The 17,818-nt window shown below is 54.8% G+C and overlaps 1 protein-coding gene across 1 annotated transcript in view; it reads right to left on the bottom strand.

The window, feature by feature from the left end:
• SHANK3 (SH3 and multiple ankyrin repeat domains 3) overlaps nucleotides 1-17,818 on the bottom strand; it is a 122,636-nt gene that overhangs the window by 62,674 nt on the left and 42,144 nt on the right. The window contains exons 11-13 of the mRNA XM_066551091.1: nucleotides 17,209-17,399; nucleotides 3,778-3,891; nucleotides 189-264 (exon numbers count right to left, since the gene is read on the bottom strand). Coding sequence (XP_066407188.1) covers nucleotides 189-264; nucleotides 3,778-3,891; nucleotides 17,209-17,399 — 381 coding nt within the window. The remainder of the gene's footprint in view (nucleotides 1-188; nucleotides 265-3,777; nucleotides 3,892-17,208; nucleotides 17,400-17,818) is intronic.

The following is a 17,818-nucleotide window of genomic DNA, read 5'->3' as shown; positions in this document are numbered from 1 at the left end:
CACGTTCCCGAAATTCCCCAAAACCTTGGATCCTGCCCAGGGACCTCTCCCCCTCTGGAATTCCTCCCACCGCCCAAAACTCCTGGAAAAATCCCCTTCCCGTGGAATTCCAAACCTCCGTGAGGAAAAGGGCGGGGTTTTTTCCATGGAAATGGGAATTCCCGGGATTCCCGGGATCGGCTCCTTACCTGTGGGAGGTGAAGTTGTCGTAGGACCCGACGGTGTAGTGCCGGAAAAGCCGCTTGGTCCGGTCTTCCCTGGTTTCTGTGGGAAAAATCCACATCCCAAATTATTCCCGGCTTTTCCCGCCCTCCCCAGTGGATCCAAAAAGCCCAGGAATGAATTCCATTCCAGGCGGGAATTTCTCCGTGGATGAGAGGCCTACGTGTGGCCGAGGAATTCCTGGGAATGTTGGAGCCATTCCCGGAAATCATCCAGTGGGAAATTCCAGCAAAATTCCCAGGTGGAATGACAGAGGAGACTCAACCCTATGGAAACCCCAAATCCCACATTCCTGCCCCTCTTCCTTCCTTTTCCAGTGTTGGAATGGATGGGAAATGCTGGGAATTTTGTGCTGTCCTGGAGGTCACCAGATCTCTGGGAATGCTGGAATTCTGAGGAAAACTGGGAATGAGGGAGAGAATCCCAAGGGAGCAGCCACATTCCCGCCCTGCTTCCACGCTTTTCCCACCTGGGAATGGATGGGAAGAAATGGGAATGATCCCTCTGGAGTTTCCCAGCCCTTTTCCCTGGATTAGCCTGGGGAAATCTTCACCGCTCCAAGGGGCTCCCGATTCCAGGGGGAAATTCCAAGGAAATGAAGAAGCCTGGGAAGCTCCCAGGTAACGGCAGCACAAGGAATTAAAACAGGGAATTCTCTGCTTGGATCAGGATGGGAAAATCCTCACGGGTCTGAGGGGTCTCTGATCCCAGAGGGAAATTCCAAGGAGAAGGAAAAGCTCGGGAAGCTCCCGCTTGGCACCAGGAGACGGCAGCAGGGAGCAGCTGTGGAGCCGATCCAGGAATGAATCCCAAGGGAAGGGAGAAGGAAAGGAAGGGAGAAGGAAAGGAAAGGAAAGGAAAAAGGAAAAAGGAAAAAGGAAAAAGGAAAAAGGAAAAAGGAAAAAGGAAAAAGGAGAAAGGAAAAAGGAAAGGAAATTCCCAGCAGATCCTGAATTTCCAGACCTCGAATTCCCAGCAGATCCCGACAGCTCCATGAGCTGATCCATCCAGCCCTGGCCTTTCCCGGCACCTCCCATTCCACCAGGAATTCAGGAATTCCCTCTTCCTGCCCCCTTCTCCTGCCATCCCAGCCCTTCGGAATTCCCGATCCCCCTCATCCCTTCTCCTCATCCCTCCGGACATTCTCCCTGATCCCCAGCCCCTCCCGGATCCCATTCCCGAGGAAAAGCCGGGATTTATGGGCTGTCCACGGCCCAGCAGCTCCGCTCCCTTCCCGGCTCCCAAAAATAGCCGCGCTTTTAATGGAGCCGTCACGGAGCCTCCGGAGCTGATGGATGGATCCGGGAGCAGCCGGGATCCGCAGGGACACGGAGCGGCTGAAATTAACGGGAATGAGCCCGAGGAGACCGGGATGGGATCCAGGAGATGAGATCCATGGGATGGATGGGATTTATGGGATCCATGGGATGGGATGGAATGAGATCCGTGGGATGGGATTTATGGGATCCAGGGGATGGGATCCATGGAATGGGATGGAATGGGATCCATGGGACGGGATGGAATGAGATCCATGGGACGGGATCCATGGGATGGGATGGGATGGGATCCATGGGATGGGATCCATGGGACGGGATGGAATCTGGGATAGCGGAAGGTTTCCACAGGGAATGGGATCAGGATGGGCTTTAAAGCCCTTCCCAACCTAAACATTCCTCGAATCCATGACCAAAACCCTTGGCAATTCAGGCCCAGAATAAATCTGGGATGTGCTTGGATCTGCCAAGGGAGGGTGCAGAAATTTGGGAAAAGCCCGGATTTCGGCATCCTGATTAAATCAGTGGGAAAGGATGAGCCTGCTTTTTTCTGGGATAATGGACAGCTGGAAAATCATCAGGAAGGACTCAGTGATTGGAGAAGGGATGGGATGGGATTTATGGGATATGGATGGCATGGAATTCCATAGGATGCCCTTCCTGCGGGAATCTGGGAACAGGGAATGCTGGGAAAAAGCTGGAAAACCAACCAGGAATGCCTCATCCTCTTTTTTTCCCCGGGAATCAATCCCGAGTCGCAAATAAGTTGGGAAAAAAATCCCCTTCAGAATGTGGGGAGATCCCTTTTCCTCCTGTCTGGAATTCTGGTTCCACTGAGAGTTTGGAGTTTGATGAATTCCGTTTAAAGGGAAGATTCCTGATCCTTGAATTCTTGGGGAATGGGATTTTTCCTTCATTTATTTTGGACCCAGGCAGGGAATTGTGGAATCCCAGAATTCCAGAGGTTGGGAAAGAATTCCAAGAACACGTAGTCTAAACTCGGCCCAATCGCAGTGGAATTCCAGGAATTCCTTGGACACCTCCAGGGATGGCCACTCCAAACCTCCCTGGGCAGCCCCTGCCAAGGCCTGAGCCCTTTCCATGGGGAAATTCCCAAAAAATCCAATCCCAACTTCTCCTGGCCCAGCCTGAGGCAATTCCCTCTTTTCCTATCCCTTTTCCCTGGGAGCAGATCCCAATCCTGCCTCGGATCCTGGCAGGAAGTTGGGAAAAGGGATGAAACCCCCCCGGATCCTCCTTTTTCCAGGCATGGAAAACTCCCCCTCAGCGGAACAGGAATTCCTTTGGAATTCCGGAATTCCCATCAGAGCTGGGGCAGTTCCAGCCAATTCTGTGGATCATCCTGGATCTTCCTCTTTTCCAGGCAGGACAATCCCAGTTTTCCCAGCTTTTCCTCTGCTCCTATCCCAACCAATCCCAAACTCTCCATTCCCTGCAGAAGATCCCAACAATGAATCCATGATTGGAACTCATCCCTTGGGATACAATTCCCACAATTCCCTGGAATTTGGAACCATTTCCTGTCTCCTGTCCCTCCATCCCTTAGAAATATTCCTGATATTCCCTGATATTTTCCTCTTTTCCACGGCCACTTCAGGCTCTGGATGCCACAGTTGGATCATCCTGGATTTTTCCTCTTTTCCAGGCTGACCGATCCCAGTTTTCCCAGGTTTTTCTTCTGCTCCCACCCCTCCATCATCCCAAACTCTCCATTCCCTGATGGTGAATCCATGATTGGAATTCATCCCTTGGGATACGAATCCCACAGTTCCCCTCCCCCCGCCCCGCTATGAAGGAGCGCTCTGCTGATTCCGTTGGGAATTCCGCCAGAATTCCAGGATACTGACCTCCAGCTACGCAATCCAAAATTTTCCCAGTTTTCCATCTGCTCCCATCCCAAACAATCCCAACCTCTCCATTCCCTGATGATGGATCCGTGATTGCAATTCATCCCTTGGGATACGAATCCCACAATTCCCCTTCCCCCCGCACCTCACCGAAGGAGCGCTCTGCTGATTCCATCGGGAATTGCGTCTGGAATTCCGGGACACCCCGGACCTTCTCCAATTGACCAGGCCAAATTTTCCCAGTTTTCTGTCTGCTCCCGTCCCGACCAACCCCAACCCTTCCATTCCCTGATGATGGATCCGTGGCCAGAGCAGATCCCTCGGGATACAAATCCCCGCAACCCCCACCCTGCCGGAGGAGCGCTCTGGCGGTTCCGTGCGGAATTCCGCCGGGAATTCCGGGAGACACCGACCTTGCCTGGAGTCGTACTGGCGCATCTGCACCTCCTCCACGCATTCCGCCGGGAACCAGCCGCTCCTGCCCTTCACGGAGCCTTCCCAGAATCCGCCCTCGCCGATGCTCAGCACTGCGGAAAACAGGGATCGGGAGTCAGGGGGGGGAATCCCGGGAAAAGGGGGGGCTCGGGATGGAGGAGGCGCCGCGGGAATCCGGGAGGCAAAGCTGGAGGGAATCTGAGGAATGTGGAGCTTTCTGTGGGTTTAGTTCCTTCGGGAAAATCTGGAATTGCTGGGTTTTCCCACTATGGATGTCAAAATTCCCATAATTTTCCCACTCTGAATCCCCGAATTTTCCCACTCCAGACGCATACATTTCCAAATTCCTGATTTTTCTCACTCTGGATGCCACATTCCCAACTTTTCCCAGTCTGGATCCCCAAATTACCAAACTGTCCCACTCGTGACCAAATCCCTAATTTTCCCATTCTGGATACCAAATTCCTGATTTTTCACACTCCGGACACCCAAATTCCCAAATTGTCCCACCCTGGACACCCAAAGGACCAAATTTTCCCTCTCTGGATGCTAGAATTCCCAAAGAGTCCCACTCTAAATGCCTTAATTCCAAATTTTCTCAGTCTGGATGCCTGAATTTTCCCACTCTGGATGTCCGAATTCCCGAACTGTGCCAGTCCAGATCCCCAGATCCCAGCAGCACATTCCTGGTGTTCCCCAGGTGTGAATTCTCTCAGGAGTGTCCAGATCCCAGAATTCCAGAGGCTGGAAAAGCCCTCCCGGATCACTGAGTCCAGACTGATCCCAGAGCCCCGAGTGCCACCTCCAGGAATTCCTTGGAGACCTCCAGGGATGGGGATTCCAAACCTCCCCGGGCAGCCCCCGCCAAGGCCTGAGCCCTTTCCATGGAAAATGATCCCAAAAATCCAACCTGGCCCTCCCCTGGCCCAGGCTGAGGCCGCTCCCTCTTTTCCTGGGGCTCATTCCTTGGAGCAGGTCCCGATCCAAAGGCTGAAGTTGGGTGGATCCCAAACTTCTGCTGATTTTATGGAATTCTGCAATGGTTTGGGTGCGAAGGGACCTCAAATCCCACCTCGTTCCAAGGGCAGGGAAAGCTCCCATGATCCCAGGGGGCTCCAAGCCTTGGATGCTTCCAGGGATCCAGGAGCTGGAGCCAGGCTGGGAGAGCTGGGAATGTTCCCCTGGAGAAGGGAGGGATCCAGGGAGAGCTTCCAGCACATTCCAGGGGCTCCAGGAGAGCTGCAGAGGGACTGGGGCCAAGGCCTGCAGGGACAGCACCCAGGGAATGGCTCCCAGTGCCAGAGGGCAGCCAGGGATGGGATCTTGGCAATGAGGAATTCCTGGCTGGGCTGGAATTGCCAGAGCAGCTGGGGCTGCCCCTGCATCCCTGGCAGTGCCCAAGGCCAGGGTTTGGAGCAGCCGGGGATGGTGGGAATTTCCCTGCCCTTGGAATGGGATTTAAGGTCCCTTCCCAGCAAACCATCCCAGGGTTTCGTAAAAAGAAGAAACCCCTGGAATTCCTGTGGGATTTGCTGCCCCATTCTCGCGTTTCTCCTGACCCTTCCCAGCTTTATCCCAGCTCCAATTCCCGCGCATTCATCAGAGCTAATCCCAAATTTCTTCAGGCATCCGGAAATCCAGCCCTGCTCCATCCATCCCAAAGAATTCCCAGAAGGATCCAGGAATTAAACCCTGCCTGGAGGCATCCAAGGAAAAACAAATCCAAGGAAAAGCCAAACAGCAAAATCCTTTCAGGCTCCTCCAGGGTTTTTTTTGGGATGCAAATTCTCCATCTCTCCAAAGGTTCTGGTGCTGTCAGGCCTTGGAATGATCCCAAATCTTGGATTTCGCTCAATTCCCACTGCTCTGCTCCCAACAGTTACCCCTGGAAAATTCCCGCTTTGGAGCCCTTTGGAATTCTGACCTCCCAGAAAGGAATTCTGGGATTTGGGGCTTCGCTCCAAATCTCCCTGGGCAGCCCCTTCCAAAGCCTGACCCCCTTTCCCATGGAAAAATATTCCCAAAATCCAACCAGAATCTCCCCTCCAGGCCGTTCCCTCTTTTCCCATCCTTCATTCCCTGGATTCTTCTTCCCTCCTGCAGCCATTCCCAATTTTCGCTCCTCTCTTCCAACGCTCCCCATTCTCATCCCGCAGGCCCTGGACCAGCCTGGAATTCCAGCAGGGATTTCCGCAGGGAATCAGAGTTCTGTGTTTGGAATGAGGGGTGGGAATGTATCCGATGGATCTGGGAATCAGCACCGGGAATGGATCTGGATGGATCCAATGGATCCGGGAATCAGCACCAGGAGCCGGAATGGCCCTGGATGGATCTGGGAATCAGCACCAAGAATTCATCCAGATGGATTCTATGGATCTGGGAATCAGCCACTGGAATGGCTCCGGATGGATCCAATGGATCCAGGAATCAGCACTGGGAATAGATCCAGATGGATCTGGGAATCAGCACTGGGAATGGCTTTGGGTGGATCTGAGGGATCTGGGGATCAGCACAAGGAATGGCTCTGGATGGATCCGATGGATCCAGGAATCAGCACTGGGAATCAGCACCGGAAGCCAGAACAGCTCCGGATGGATCCGGGAATCAGCACCGGGAGCTGTTCCTGCTCCGGGTGGATCCGGGAATCAGCACTGGGAATGGTTCTGGATGGATGCAGGAATCATCCCCGGAGCCGTTCCCGCTCCGCCGGCTCCAGCTGCGGAGCTGATTTGGGAACAGATCCGGCCTTGATTCCCGTCATTATCCCGTCCTTCCGGCTCTAATCAAGCATTCCTTGGAAAAAATAGCGGCAATCAAAGGGAACGGGAAAGGGAGGGAACGGATGGAGCCGGGAAAATGTTCCTGAGGAATTTTCGGCCTCGGCAGAATTTCGGGACTGGGGGGCAGGAAGGAGCTTGGGAATGGGATTTGCTGATCCAAAGGTTTCGGATCCTTCCCGTGATCCAGGATTTCCTCTCCCTTTCTCATTCCCATTTTCCTTCCCTATTCCTGAGGACCTGGATCCCACACACACAGAGATTCCCACAGTGGGAATATTGGGGTTTTCTATGGGCTGGAATTCCAGGATTTCCCCCCCCAGAATTCCCAGTCAAACCTTCCCAGAGCTGATCCCGCCGGGAAAACTGGGATGAATCCTGGCACATCTTTCCCACATTCCCAGTCTGGCATTCCCAGCACTTTTCCTTTATCCAAGGAATTCCTGGCAGCTCCAGTGGGGTGGGCGCCACAGGAGCAGAATTCCCAAGGGAAAGTGGCCCTGGAATGGCCCTTAAAGATAAAAGGCGGGAATATTTGGAATATTTACAAGGGCCCCATTCTCAAAACCTGGGATCAATCCCATCCAGATCCCCCGGGATCCAGGGAATTCCAGCTCCTGGCAAAGCCATGGGATAGGGAAAGCTGTTCCCGAATCCCATGGATCCCGGATTCGTCAGGGAGCCAATTCCAGGATGTTGGGAATACAGGGAGGATCCCGGAGGGATCGGGGAGATCCAAAGGCACCTGGATTCAGCAGATTCTCAGGAAATTCCCAAGCATGGATATCCCTCAAATCCCAGCTGGCAAAGGCCAGAGGTCAGAAAATCCTGGAATGGCTGGAGCTGGAAAGGATCCAAAAGGGTCAAAGCCAGGAGGGATTGTGCTGGAATGTTCCTTTTCCTACTATTCCCTCTTTTCCATAACCCAGGAATGACAATGGGATCATCCCGGGGAACAAAAGGAGGGAAAACAAAATAAAAAAAAAGACTGAGCACATTCCATAGGAAAACCAGGGAGAAATTCCCTTTTCCTGCAATCTCCTGGCACTGGGAGAGCAGCGGGATCCTGGCATTGCTGGATCTGGACCAGCAAATCCAGGGAATTCTGAGGGGCTGAGGGGTCCAGGAGGGAAAAGCGGGAATGAGGCGCCAATCCCAGCAGGAAATCCAGGGAAAAGCCCATTTCCAGCTGGAAACAGAAATTCCCGAGCCTCGGGAATGCTGGAGCACAGAATGTCCTCCAATCCCTGCTCCAAGCCAGGAAAGAGCCAAAATGTGGGAAAAGCAGCGGGATTCCTGGGACTGCCCCTGGGAAAGGGATCCTGGAATGGTTTGGGTGGGAATGGAGCAGAAATCCCATCGAATTCCAAGGGCAGGGAAATTCCCACTGTCCCAGGCTGCTCCAGCCCCAGTGTCCAGCCTGGCCTGGGGCACTGCCAGGGATGCAGGGGCAGCCCCAGCTGCTCTGGCAATTCCAGCCCAGCCAGGAATTGCTCATTGCCAAGATCCCATCCCTGGCTGCCCTCTGGCACTGGGAGCCATTCCCTGGGTGCTGTCCCTGCAGGCCTTGGCCCCAGTCCCTCTGCAGCTCTCCCGGAGCCCCTGGAATGTGCTGGAAGCTCTCCCTGGAGCCTCCCCATTCCCAGATTTTCCCAGTCTGGCTCCAGCTCCTTCTCCCAGTGTTTATTCCTCAGATGTTTCCCAGGCTTTTCCAGGAGCTTTCCTGGCTCAGCATTCCCGAGCTCCGGAGAGGAGGGAAGAGCAGCCGGAGCCGTCTCACACCCGTGCCCACGGAAAACATGGATGGGAAAGGAGTCAGGGATCCAAGGAAACCCGGCCCGGCTGCCAGGCTGCTCCAAGCTTTTCCCAGGAAGAGGAGGAGGAGGAGCCCCGGGAGTTCAGGGAATCCCTTTGGAACCCACAGGAATCCTCTTCCCGCTGAAAAGCCGGGATGTGTTTGAGGGATTAGCGCCATTCCAGAGGCGGAAATTCCTTGGATAATCCGGCTTGGGAAACGTCTTGGATGTTATTCGAGTCTGAGGGGATTTTCTTGATTCCCACCCGAACTCCAGGAAAAAACTGGGATCAGCCCTGTAAGCAGGGATTCAGGAACATTTGGGGATCACTCCCTGGTGGAATTCCCAGCTGGAAAACAGCAGGATTTGGGAATTCCCCATCCTGAAAAATCCCAGGGAGACAGAGTCCTCAGCGTCCTTAGAGAAGGAATTCCTGGAATTCCTACCCCAAGAGCAGCTCCTGGCAGGATGAGGAGCTCCATGGGAAGCCCTGGGAATGCTGGATCCTGGACAGAATTCCCAGAGAATCCGGCAGGAGAGCCCTGGAAATGTCAGGGATTGGGATGGGTCCATCCCGCTTGGAATGTGGCACAAAGGGCAGAACCATCCCAAAAACCCATGGAAAACCTGGATCCCCATCACTCAAAAACCATGGAAAACCTGGATCCACATGCCTAAAAACTCACTGAAAACCTGGATCCACATTCCCCAAAACTCATGGAAAACCCCCAGTTTCCCAGGGAATATTCCTGGATTTTTCCTTATTTTTCATTTTCATGCACCAGGAGATGGAAAAATTCCTTCTCCAAGCTTTTCTATGGGAATGCCGACACTGGATTCCCACTGGATCATTTGGGATAGTTCTGATTTCCGTGGATTAATCTGAATTCCAGGAAAACATTATGGATCCCACTTGGAATTGGCAGCTCCAAGCGGATCCTGGTGGAAAACAGGGAGGAGGATGATGACGTCACCTTTTCCTTAAAAACCTGTGGACGTTTTGCTCCTGGAGGTTTCATTTTCCCATGGAAATTCCAGGATTTCTGAGCAGCCTCTGCAGCTGGAGCAGAGCATGACACGGCACTTCCCAGCCCTTGGAAAAATCCAGGATTAAACCCCGAAATCCTGGAATTCCCGACCTTGGAAAAGCCCTCCTGGGTTATCCATTCGCACCTTATCCCCAGCTCAACATCCAGGAATTCCTTGGAATTCCTCCAGGAATGGTGACTCCAAACCTCCCTGGGCAAGGCCTGACCCCCCTTTCCATGGAAAAATTCCCAAATATCCAAACTGAGCCTCCCTTGGCCCAGCCTGAGGCCATTCCCTGTTTTCCCATCCCCTGTTCCCTTAGGAATTCTGTGGCACCTGGAATTCCCAACTCCAATGGCATTCCTGGGCTTAATCCGTGTGAATTGGAGGAAAAAAATTCCATTTTCCTGATGGTAACAGCAACTCCCAGGTTTAAATCCAGCTGATCCCAACTCCAGTTGGATGGGATTTTCCTGGGAATGGGAATCCACCTGGAGCCAGCAGCAAACAGCAGGGAAAGAGCGTTTTCCATGGGGTTTTCCATGGATTCGGCAGCAGAGGAGTGACGGGAGCACATGGAAACCTTGGGATGTCCAAGGGAATTTTTTTGGGACCAGCTCCAGCCCCCATTGGATGCTTTCCAATCCCCCCATCCCTGGATCGGGGATCAGATTTCCAGGATCGCCAGGAGGGGGTGGATTTTCCTGGCATCAGAAATTCCAAAGCCGTTTCGAGAGCACCGGGAATTGTGCCCCAACATCCCAAATCCCTGAGCAGCAGGAATCCCCATGGAATTCCTCCTTCAGAATTCCCAATCCACAATTCCCCCCACCAGTTCCTCCCCCACAGCTCCCATTCCAGAATATTCCCAGAAGGCGACTCCCAGTTTGGGTTTTCTGGGAATTTCAGGACACACGAGGAAAGGGAAACTTTGGGAAGTGCAGGAAAACCGGGATGGGAGAGGAAGATCCCTCTGCCCCCCCGATCCTATCTGGAATAAACAGCAGGAGTGGAGGGAAAACCGGGAAAAGCCGAGCTCCAAAAATCCTGGAAAACTCCCCACACTTGGAGGCCACAGCGAGGAAAAAATGTGGGAAAAAGGATAAAGCTGGGAAGGGGAAAAAAAATCCCAAGGAAAAATTCCATAGTTACCTACTTCACGGAGCTGCTGGTCTGGAGCATGAATGGGAATGGAAAAGAGAAAAAACATGGAAAAGAGAAAAAAACCATGGAAAAGAGAGAAAAAAAACCCATGGAAAATGTGCAGAGGCACAAGCAGAACAACGTGGAAATGAAACGTGGGAATGGTCTCCAGCTAAATCCCTGGAATTATGGCCTGGAATGTCATCCAGGGACGTGTGGACTCCTCAGCCAGGCCAGAACATGGACAATCAAAAAACCCAACCAAGGATCCCAAATCCGGTCGGAATTCCAGGTCAGGACCGTGGAAAATCCCTAAATCCCAACGCAAGATCACAAGTTTTGGCGAAATTCCAGGTCAGGAGCACAGACAGCTCCCAGCAAAAGAAATCCCAGCAAAAGATCCCAGGTTTGGTTGGAATTCCAGGTTGGACCATGGGCATATCCTCCAATCCCAACCCAAGACTCCAAATCTGGGTGGAATTCCAGGTCAGAGCAGGGAGAGCCCCGGAAAACCCAACCCTGGATCCCAAATCGGGTTGGACACCCAGGCTGAGACCATGGATGCGCATCCAATCCCAAAAAAGGCCCCAAATTTCCTTGGAATTCCAGGTCGGACCATGGAGGACCCCTCCAATCCCAAAAAAAAGGCCCCAAATTTCCTTGGAATTCCAGGTCGGATCACGGAGAACCTCTCCAATCCCAAAAAAAACCCCAAATCAGGTTGGACACCCCGGTTAGACCATGGACATTCCCAAAAAACCCTCCCAAATTTCCTTGGAATCCCAGGTCAGACCACGGACGAGCCCTCCAATCCCCGAAAAGATCCCAAATCCGTCTGGAATTCCAGAGCAGGCCACGGACACCCCCTCCAACCCCAAATTTGGTCGAACCCCAAATCCAAGCCCGAACCCCCCCTTTGAACCCAGGATCCCAAACAGGGCCGAGATTCCGGCCAAGATCCCGGGGAAGCCAATCCAGGAAAACCCAACGGCGCCACGGCCGCTCTTCCCACCTCCCCGAATTCCCGTCTTTTCCCAGCCCGGAACATTCCGTCATTTCCATTCCCAGGGGAACTCAATTCCCTCTGGAATTTTCCCGCCTATTTTGGGTCACGCTGGAAAACTGGGACAGCTCCGAGGTCACCGGGATGCAGAGTGGAATTAATGAGGAATTTTCTAATTTTGGGATGGGAATCGGGGCCGGCCGCCAGCTCAGCGCGCGGCGGAATATTCCCGACGGGAATATCTCCCGGGTTTCTTCAATTCCATGGAAAACCAAGGCACTTCCCAAATTCCAGCTGGGAATTTGGGGTCACTTGGAGCCCCGCGTTTAAGGGTTGGAATTCCAGGTGGGAATAACAATTCCCAGGATTGTCTGGAGCCAAGGAGGGAGCAAATCCATCTGGAATTCCCAGGAAAATCCTGAAATTATTCCCAAAAAACCAATGGGATTTCCATTCTTGAGGTGCTACCCTGTTTTTTCTAGGAATATCCCATAATTTAGGGATCCCCAATGGAATTCCCATGGGAAGGGGGAAGCACAAGGAGACTTTTCCAGAGGATGGAGAAAAGCAACATTCCAGGACTAAATTCTGGAATTCAAATCCAGGAAAAGCTCCAGGAAACACAGGAACACCAAAATGAATCCTTAACATTATTCCTTAAAACGTTAAAGAGAGGGAATTTTGTTTCTTTTGGAAAATTCCGGGAATTTCCCCACTAAATTTAAGATTTCTGTGTCCGAAGATTTTTTTCCCACCAGGAGCATTTCCCGCTCCAGCCACTGATCCCAAAAATCTGATTCCCCAAAAAGATCCATGAAATTATCCAAGGGATCTGAAAAGCCTCGGCCTGGAGAATTGGATTTATAACGGAGGCTCTTCCCGAGAATTCCAGGAAAAATCCTTTTTTAAAATCTGGAATTCCCAGAATTCCAGCTTTGGGAATGAACTCAGGGAAGGGTTTTGGTGCCAAGGCAGAGTTTTCCAGCTCATCCAAGTGGGGAAATCGATCCCATTCCAGAGGTTCCGCTCTCCCTTTTTTCCAAAGGAAAAGATCCATGCAAAACCAAGATCTAGGGAAAATCCATCGGGATCAACCTGGAAATCAGAGTAAAACCTTGGGAACTCCTGTGCCGATCAATCCCGAAAGAATTTTCATGGATTTGGATCCAGTTCCAGAGCTGAGCCCACAAATCCCAGCCCAGGCTTGGAATAATGGGGGGGGAGGGAAAAAAAGCAGGAATTGTGGGAATTTTGTCCCAAAAAACAGATGGAAAAAAAGTAGGAAATGTGAAATTGTGTCCCAAAAAACAGAGAGAAAAAAGCAGGAATTGTGGGAATTCTCTCCCAAAAATCCGAGTTTTTGATGGGATCTCCCTGTCTTACCACCAAGGATTTTTCCAGGGATAACTGATGAGAGTTCCCAACGTTCTCCCAGATTCCAGGAACGAATGTCATTTTTATGGGAATTTTCTGGAATAACCCAGCCTCATCCTGGATATTTCCATGATTTTCCAATGGATTTCCATCCACGCATTTGGAAAACCTCCCTTTTTGGGAATTTCAGAAACTCTGGGGTGACTCCAATGGATCCTGACCAAGGAACACCGTGGGAATTCTTGGTCTCCTCAAATAAGGAAGAAATTCCATTAAAAACAGGGAGGCAGGGAATAAAAAACCCGGGAATTGTCCTGTCCAGCTTCCCTGCGGATACGGAAATTTGGGAAGAGGGATATTCCCTGGTAAAAATCGAAGCTGAAGGAAAAGCAAAGCATGGGAAAAGTTGGGAATTTTTGAATCCCGAGCAAGATCCCCCCACTTGGATGGGAGGTGGAGCCAAGAATTCCTGGGATTCTGGAACGGTTTGGGTGGGAAGGATCTTTGGGATCATCCCATTCCAATTCCCACATTCCCAGGTTGCTCCAAACCAGCCTTGGATGACTCCAGGGATGGAGCAGCCACAATTCCGACTCCTTTTCCAACAAAATCCCAAAAATCCTGAGGCCATCCCACCAAGCCATCCCTAAATCCTGATTTTTTTTTGTTTCCCCCAATATCCAGGAGAGAATTTTTCCTTGGAGTTCCAGTCAGGAAATTTGGACTTGGGGAAGTTCAAAGTGGGGTGGCTCCAAAAATTCCACAAAACTTTTCCTGGTGACCTGAAATCCTGAAAATCCCAATGGAAAAATCCCGGCCTGACCTGAAATGAAGGAATATAACCTGGGAAAAAGCGGGATTTGGGACAGATGGCATTCCCGAGGGCTCGGATAATTTTCCAGCTGGGAACCAGCTGCATCCTGGCTTCTTCCCAACCTTTCCCAAACGACCTTCCCAGAGGGAAAACCAGGAGCAGCAGGAGAAATTCCTGACCTTGGGATGAAGGAAAAACTTCCCAGGAATTCCGAGCCCTGGAGAAGCCACGGGAAGGAGCTGATCCTGGGAAATGTGGTGAAAAATGGGAATATGGGATTGGGAATTATCCCGGGAAGGACGCGGAGCTGTTGGAGCAAATCCAGGGGAGGCACCGGGAGGATTCAAGGGATGGAGCTGGGAGGAAAAGCTGGGAAAATTGGGAATGTTCTCCTGGAGAAGGGAAGGCTCCAGGGAGGGCTTCCAGCACATTCCAGGGCCTGAAGGGGCTCCAGGAGAGCTGAAATGTGGGAAAGGAATGGAAGGATGGGACACAGGGAATGGCTTCCCACTGGGAAAGGGAGATTGGGGTGGGATCTTGGGAATGAGGAATTCCTGGCTGGGCTGGAATTCCCAGAGCAGCTGGGGCTGCCCCTGCATCCCTGGAATGTCCAAGGAAAGGCTGGAGCAGCCTGGGATGGTGGGAATTTCCCTGCCCTTGGAATGGGATGGGAATGATCTCACGGGTAGGGATGAGATCCATCATCCCACAAATCATTCCAGGATCCTGTGCATTCCCAGGCTGGATTCCCATGGCTGGATTTCCTGAAATTCCAGCTCCCCATCCTCATCCAGCAATCCTTTCCATTCCCAAACCTTTTCCCATCCTTCCAGCTCCATTCCCAACATTCCCGTTCCCAGGAATCGCCACCATCCCTGCCCCCGCGTCATTCCAGAACCCTGGAGAGCTCCCTCGGCCGGAATTCCTCCCATTCCAGCCTCTCCCGACATTCCCGGCCACCCCCCGAGCTCAGGGATTGTCCCGAATCCATGGAACATGACAAAGCAGCGCCGTATCCGGAGCTGCCAAGATTCCCAAAAAAAAAAAAATCCACGGATCAGCCTCTCCTGGAGGAATTCCATGAGGGAAGGGATCGGTTTTGAGCCCCTCATCCTCCCGAACTCCGGGAATATCCAGCGGGAAGCGGTTCCCGCTCCCAGGGGTCACTCCACGTCCTCCTCCTCCCTCTTCCCACGGGTTGTTTTTCCCTGGAGATCACACGCCAGGAATTTTGGGATGGAGAAGCGAATCCCAAGGATTTTGTGGCAGCGACTCCAGGACCACCCACTCCACGGCAGCACGAGGAAAAACAGGGAAAAGGGAGGCGGGGGGCGGCGGGAAAACATCGGGAAAAGCATTTCACATCCCAGGAATCCTTCCCGGATCCTGGAATTCCACACCTGCGTCCCAGGAATGCCGGAACCCCACGTGAAACTCACGGAATTCCAAGGAATCCACAGGAATTCCTCAGCACAGCCGCCCCCTCCCCTTCCCAGCCGGCTCCCGCTCTCCCCAGGGAAAACAAATCCATGGGAAGGGCAGCGGGAATGTGGGAGCCGCAATTCCAAGCTGGGAATATTCCCGGTCTCCCTCTCCCGTCATTCCAGAGGCTCCGGCCCCGCGTCGTGCCAGGAATCCGCAAAAAAATCGCGGAGGAGGGAGAGGAGGAGAAGCTCCCGAAACTTTCTGGAGGGGGGGAAAAACTCTGGAATTCTCCGGCTGGCAGGGAATTCCCTTCCTCGGGAAGCTGGCAGCTGGAATTCCGAGCTTCCAGCAGAATTCCCAGCCCAACCCCACGGCAGCGCTGCCGTTATCCAGGAAAATCCCCTTGGCTTTATCCATGAGAATCCCCCCGGTTTTATCCATGAAAATTTCCTTGTCATTATCCATGAATTTTTTTTTTCCCCTGCCGTTATCCATGAATTTTTTTTCCCTGGCGTTATCCATGAGAATTTCCCGGCTCCCGCTGCAGCTCGGGAAGCGGAGCCGGGAGAAGCCGGAATGGGCGAGGGGGGTTGGGAACTCGGGATGTGGGAATGGGATTTGGGAGCGGAGCCGGGATTTGGGAGCGGGGGGGACAAGGACACGGCCCCGGAACGCCGGGAATGGGAATGGAGCCGGGAATGGGAACGGAGCCGGAGCGGGGCCGGCCGGGAGAGCGGCCCCAAAACCGGGCTGGGAACCCCAAAACCGGGATTAGAGACCCCAAAACCGGGATGGGGACCCCAAAACCGGGATTGCGCACCCCAAAACCGGGATGGGAGCCCCAAAACCAGGAGGGGACCCTAGAACCAGGATTGGGGACCCCACAGAGCTCCGGCCCCAAAACCGGTAAGGGGACCCCAAAGCAGGATTGGGGACCCCAGAACGGGGATGGAGACCCCAAAACAACACAACAGGACCGGACACCCCACAAAGCTGCAGCCCCCAAACCAGGCTGGGGACCCCAAAACCAGGATGGGGACCCCACAGCCACAGGAAGGGGCCCCACAAAGCTGCAGCACCAAAACCAACCTGGAGACCCCACAACAGGATTGGGGACCCCATAACCAGGATTGGGGACCCCAAAACCTCACAATAGGACTGGAGACCCCACAGAGCTGTGGCCCCATAACTGGGCTGGGGGCCACCCAGCTGAGCTGGGCACCCCACAAAGCTGCAACCCCAAAACCAACCAGGGGACCCCAGAGCGCTGCAGCCCCAGAACCGGCCCGGGGACCCCAAAGCGCTGCAGCCCCACAGGTGGCTTGGAAGCCCCACAAAACTGCAGCCCCACAGGTGGCTTGGGGACCCCACAAAGTGGCAACCCCATAACTGGGCTGGAGACCAGCCAGGTGAGCTGGACACCCCACAAAGCTCCAGCCCCACAACCAGACTGGAGACCCCGCAGTTCTGCAGCCCCACAGGCGGGTTGGACACCCCACAAAGCTGCAACCCAACCAGCTGGAGACCCCATAAACTGCCTGGAACACCCCGAGGCCCTGCAGCCCCACAAGCGGCCCACAGACCCCACAGCTCTGCAGCCCCACCTGCGCAGGGGATCCCACAGCCCTGCGGCCCCACAGGTGGGCAGGACACCCCACAGCCAGCCTGGAGACCCCACAGCCCTGCGGCCCCACAGGTGGGCAGGACGTGCCCAAATCTGCAACCCCACAGGCAGCCTGCAGACCCCACGGTTGTGCAGCCCCACACCTGCGCCGCGATCCCGGGGCACCGCAGCCCCACAGGTGGGCAGGACACCCCAAGAGCCGCAGCCCCACAGGTGGGCAGGACGCCCCAATCCCTCCACGCCGCACCTGAGCGCTCCCATCCCACCCATCCACCCCAGCCGCGGCCCCGCCACTGCCGCATCCAGCACCGGGGGCAGCACCCGCCGCTCCTCCCGCCCTCCCCGGCCGCTCCCCGCCGCCGCCGTCCCGGTGTCCGCGTCGCTGTCCCCGCGTCCCCGCCGCCGTCCCGGCGTCCCCGCTCACCCTTGACGGCCTCGCCGCGGTTGAGCTGGATCTCGCCATCGCCCTGCGGCGCGTAGCTCTTCACCACGATGAACTTGCGGCCGGGCACGGCGCTGTAAAGCTTCCGCTTGGGCCCGCGCAGCGGGGCGGGCGCGGCGTGGGGCGCGGGCTCGGTGCCGGGGCCGGCGGGGGGCCCGGCGGGGCCGGCGGGGCTGTAAACGAACACGTAGGTTACGGTGCTGATGCCCGGCAGCTCGCGGCTCGCCCCGCCGCGCCCCGCGGGCTGCGCCATGGCCGGGGGTGGCCCCCGCGGGGCTCAGCGCGGCCCCGGCGGCGCCGCCCGGGCGCGGGCAGCGGCGGAGGCTGGAGCGGCACCGGCTGCGGGGCGGCCGCCGCCCGCCACCGCCGGCTCCATGGCGCAGCGGCGCCGCCCGCCCCGCGCTCCGCTCCGCTCCCTCCGGCGCACCATGGCCCGGGGCAGGTGGGGCCGGAGCCCGCGGCTCCTCCCCCGGCGGGCGGGGACGCCGCCGGACCGGCCGCCCCCGCTCCCGCCGCCGCCGCCGCCGCCGCCGCCCCCGCTGCCGGCGCGGTCCCGACCCCGCTCCCGCTCCTGATCCCGCTCCTGATCCCA

The sequence above is a fragment of the Molothrus aeneus genome, chromosome 5 (genome assembly GCF_037042795.1).
Source record: "Molothrus aeneus isolate 106 chromosome 5, BPBGC_Maene_1.0, whole genome shotgun sequence".
Taxonomy (NCBI): Eukaryota; Metazoa; Chordata; class Aves; order Passeriformes; family Icteridae; genus Molothrus; species Molothrus aeneus.
This window is presented reverse-complemented; position numbering and strand designations above follow the sequence as displayed.